This window comes from Dama dama, chromosome 20 (assembly GCF_033118175.1).
Source record: "Dama dama isolate Ldn47 chromosome 20, ASM3311817v1, whole genome shotgun sequence".
Taxonomy (NCBI): Eukaryota; Metazoa; Chordata; class Mammalia; order Artiodactyla; family Cervidae; genus Dama; species Dama dama.
In genome coordinates this window covers 29,200,158-29,204,651 of record NC_083700.1, presented here as the reverse complement: position 1 = coordinate 29,204,651, position 4,494 = coordinate 29,200,158, and the positions used below count along the sequence as shown (strand labels likewise).

Here is a 4,494-nt window from a genome sequence, read left to right as displayed (position 1 = left end):
TATTCAAAGCTATTCCATGAAGATATGTATTTTCTTTTCTGACTATGGTCCTTGAGAAGGTAAAGAATCCAAATATGCCAAACCAACTGTACAGTATTTATAAGATGAAAAAAATCTTCTTAATCTTTGAAGTGATCAACTTATATCCAAAAGTCTCAAACTTGATTATCCCCTCTCAGTGGCAAAACTTAAATAAGTCATAACATTATCCAGCTCATTACAATGCCCAGTTGATAGTGAACACACTGTTCATCAGAGGGCTCTCATTATTTAGGGCCTGAAATCATACCTCTTTGTTTAGGTACTCAGTGAATCATTTATGAATGATTTTAAAAGGGGAGATTAAGTTGCAGAGGTTGAGAATCCTCTGATATCTTCCATGCAGCCAAAACTTATTTTACTTTCCTGGCTAACCTACAGTGGACCTGTCATCCTTGATTGTGTTACTCTCATTGTGTCAACCTATTTTTTTTGCCTCCATAATCTTTTTAAGATAATGAGTTCCATACAACTTCAAGTAAAATAATTTTATTTTTTCAACTCTATTTCTTTCAACTTTAAAGGAATATCCTAAGGGTTGAGAAGAGGGGTTTTTAAATTGCTGGGTTTAGCCCCTTAACACCAGTGTAATTTTAGTTGACCTTTTTTGGACTTTCTCTAGCCTTGTCTTTCATGACAGACATTGGGTAGAATCATACACAAGATTATTTGCATTGAGCTGATACTCAAGTTTGATCATTCACTTCCTTGATTTCTTTGCCCTTTCTTATTATGACCAGTTTGTTGGCCTTTTAAGCTATTGAACCAAAGTTTTTAGAAAAGCACATTTCTGGGAAAGCCCTTACTGAAGCCTATTAACTCACTTCTTATAATGATAAAGGCAGGTATTTCGATTGTTTCCAATGAATGAATTATTTTGTACTTAGTTGACTGTATGTCCCTGCTACTTTTCTGTTGTAGTGTTTCAGGCTCGCCATTTCACTGGATCTAAGTGGCACTTGCAAGCAGGACTTTCACTCTGTAAGCTTTGTCATGATGGGGTACATGGATCATAGCCACATCTAAGTGTGCACAGAAAGGTTATTGAGAAAATTAACTATTAAAAAACACTAATATAGGGTCTAAGACAATGTAGGTATTCAATAAATACATATATTTAAACACACACACATACACATTATAGCACTTTCCAAATGTCCCTTCTGAATGTTCTAAAGGATACATGTAATATCTTAATCTTATCTTTGATTTAGCATGACTGCTATCTTCCTGATGTCCATGATTTTTGGCCTTGCATGTGGACAAGCAATGTCTTTTTGTATTCCAACTGAGTATACTATGCATGTCGAAAGGAAAGAATGTGCTTACTGCCTAACCATCAACACCACCATCTGTGCTGGATATTGTATGACACGGGTATGTAGTTCATTTCAGTTCTTTTAGCTGAAAATTAGATAAACCTAGACCCAGTCCTTTTCTATCCAGAAAGAAAATGAGATAAACCACAACCTCATTTCCAAAATCTAATGCTTCTTGGCTCTGTAGAGGTAGAGTGCACAGGTTACAGTGTATACTCAGCGCAGTGGACACATAACTGCTTATAATAGTTTTACTTCCAAAATTTATTTAAATGGCATATTGGTCACATGATATAAGATGAAAGAGAGGGAGTGTCGCTTTTATCTCTATGGGATTTAGTGTGGATATATTGAGTTGGCATTGGGAAATGGAACTAAAGAATCCTCCTCCAGTCCTATTTATGATGAATATAAGTTAATTAATTTTTACCTGTTTCCATGACTATATATTTTCTAAAGTCCTATCACATTATGCTCCTTTTAAATTCTTTCCTCAGGATGTCAATGGCAAGCTGTTTCTTCCCAAATATGCCCTGTCTCAGGATGTCTGTACATACAGAGACTTCATGTACAAGACTGCAGAAATACCAGGATGCCCACGCCATGTTACTCCTTATTTCTCCTACCCTGTAGCTATAAGCTGTAAGTGTGGCAAGTGTAATACTGACTATAGTGATTGTATACATGAGGCCATCAAAACAAACTACTGTACCAAACCTCAGAAGTCCTATGTGGTGGGATTTTCTATCTAATTTTAATAGTAATGTAATTTGCAATTTGGTTAAATGTATTTACCTGGAATAAAACTAATAAAATATTGACATATTTCACAACACCTTGTGTACATTTGAGTACTATTTCATCCATATCCTACCCATTCATGCATTAGAGAGCTTAAGGGCTTTAGAAGAAAAGGGGAGTGAAAGAGCATTTCCAGCTCATATGAAGAATGATTTCCACATGAAAGGGCAGAGTGGTAAAATGAAGAACAGGGACATGAATTACTAATGAAAGCCAGTCTTAAGTAGACTCTTTTAACAGAGGGCCATGAGCTTCGTCTTAGCCTATTAATAGAAAATGAATATGGGAAAGCTACAGAGTAATGTGATCAGCCCCTGAAGTAACACATGGCATCAGTGTACTGGAGACACCTACTTCCGAAGGCTGAAACAAGACTGGAGCAGAGGGGAAGGGTAAGGAATATGTGAAATTTGCAATATAGTACTTTATCCTGTCATTCAAATGCACAAGATAAACCTTCACCAAAACTCAGTAAACAGTATATTCTAATCTATTTAATTACTCTGGTGGGCCTACTGACTTATGAAAGCTATACTCCAAAAGCCTAGATAAGAGGCCACGATCATTTTACATGTAGAAGTCTAAATCCTTTGTAGTCTTTCAGGTAATTTGAGACATTTTTCAGCAACTTATGCTGTTTGGGGTTTTGATGTCATGAAAAACTAGTATAATTATGAAAGATTTTAGGAATAGTGGTAGAGTGTGAAGGGATTTCATTGAGAGGAATCATCTTAAATTCTAACCTAAACCTTCAATATGGAAACACTGTTTTCCAGTAAATTTGCTTAGCAAGTGTTTTGTTTTTCTTTTCCTTTCTTAAGTAATCTTTCATGAGAGTTTGGTTTCAAGAGCAGTGTGAAGTGACAGACCTAGTCCCTTGTAGACTTGACCTCAGAAGGATGACTAATCCTGTATTTTCCATTTCTCTCTATCCAAATTCTGGATAGAGAATTTGCCACTGTGTGAAAACCATTGTCAGCAGGGCCAGTTGTCTTTGCTATATCCCACAGTCACTGGTTGCATTAACATGGGCTTCATGTAAATGCCTACAACCTGACAGTGTCTGAAGGGATGCTAAGGCAGTGCAGATGGATTAGTACCCAAACCCATGCTCCACCAATGAGGACACAGTAGTTGTACATTTATATGCAAGGTCAGGAATCCAAATTATTCTTACCTTAATATCTGAAGTTGATATGAGGATGAACTCAAAATATTAATCTGGGTCTTCAGGTTCTCATATTGCTTGATGACATGAACACTTAAAGCTGCAGGATTATAACATTCCCTCTGAATACTGTATGTTGAATACAGATATTTGAATAATGAGTAAAAAGTCTAATGTTTAAACCTAACTGGTACTAATCACATATGACTTTCACAGAATCTGAAAAATGTTTTTCAAGAACTTGAAATATGGAAAGGCTATGAGGTTCAGAGAGAGCCCTTATAAATAGTCCAGCTCAGAAGACATTTTTAAAAAATTAATTTATTTTAATTGGAGGCTAATTACTTTACAATATTGTAGTGGTTTTTGCCAAACATTGACATGAATCAGCCATGGTTGCACATGTGTTCCCCATCCAGAACCCCCCTCCCACCTCCCTCCTCATCCCATCCCCCAGCGTCATCCCTGTGCACCAGCCCTGAGCACCCTGTTTCATATATCAAACCTGGACCAGCGATCCACTTCACGTATGATAATATACACATTTCAATGATACACTCTCAAATCATCCCACCCTTGCCTTCTCCCACAGAGTCCAAAAGACTGTTTTCTATATGCGTGTCTCTTTTGTTGTCTCGCATATAGGGTCATCACTACCATCTTTCTAAATTCCATATATATGCATTAGTATACTGTTTGGTGTTTTTCTTTCTGACTTACTTCACTCTGTATAATAAGCTCCAGTTTCATCCACCTCATTAGAACTGATTCAAATGCATTCTTCTTAATGGCTGAGTAATATTCCATTGTGTATATGTACCACAGCTTTGTTATCTAGTCATCTGCCAATGGACGTCTAGGTTGCTTCCATGTCCTGGCTATTGTAAACAGTGCTGTGATGAACATTGGGGTACACGTGTCTCTTTCAGATCTGGTTTCCTTGGTGTGTATGCCCAGCAGTGGGATTGCTGGGTCATATGGCAGTTCTATTTCCAGTTTTTTAAGGAATCTCCACACTGTTCTCCATAGTGGCTGTACTAGTTTGCATTCCTACCAACAGTGTAAGAGGGTTCCTTTTTCTCCACACCCTCTCCAGCATTTATTGCTTGTAGACTTTTTGATAGCAGCCATTCTAACTGGCATGAGATGGTACCTCATTGTGGTTTT

At 37.2% G+C, this 4,494-nt stretch overlaps 1 protein-coding gene across 1 annotated transcript; it reads left to right on the top strand.

Moving 5' to 3' along the window:
• The first annotated feature begins 1,254 nt into the window (after window positions 1–1,254).
• TSHB (thyroid stimulating hormone subunit beta) lies at window positions 1,255–2,110 on the top strand. Its single transcript, XM_061119935.1, has 2 exons — window positions 1,255–1,416; window positions 1,856–2,110. Exons 1-2 carry the CDS (start codon window positions 1,255–1,257, stop codon window positions 2,108–2,110), a joined length of 417 nt encoding a protein of 138 aa, XP_060975918.1.
• Window positions 2,111–4,494: the final 2,384 nt, after the last annotated feature.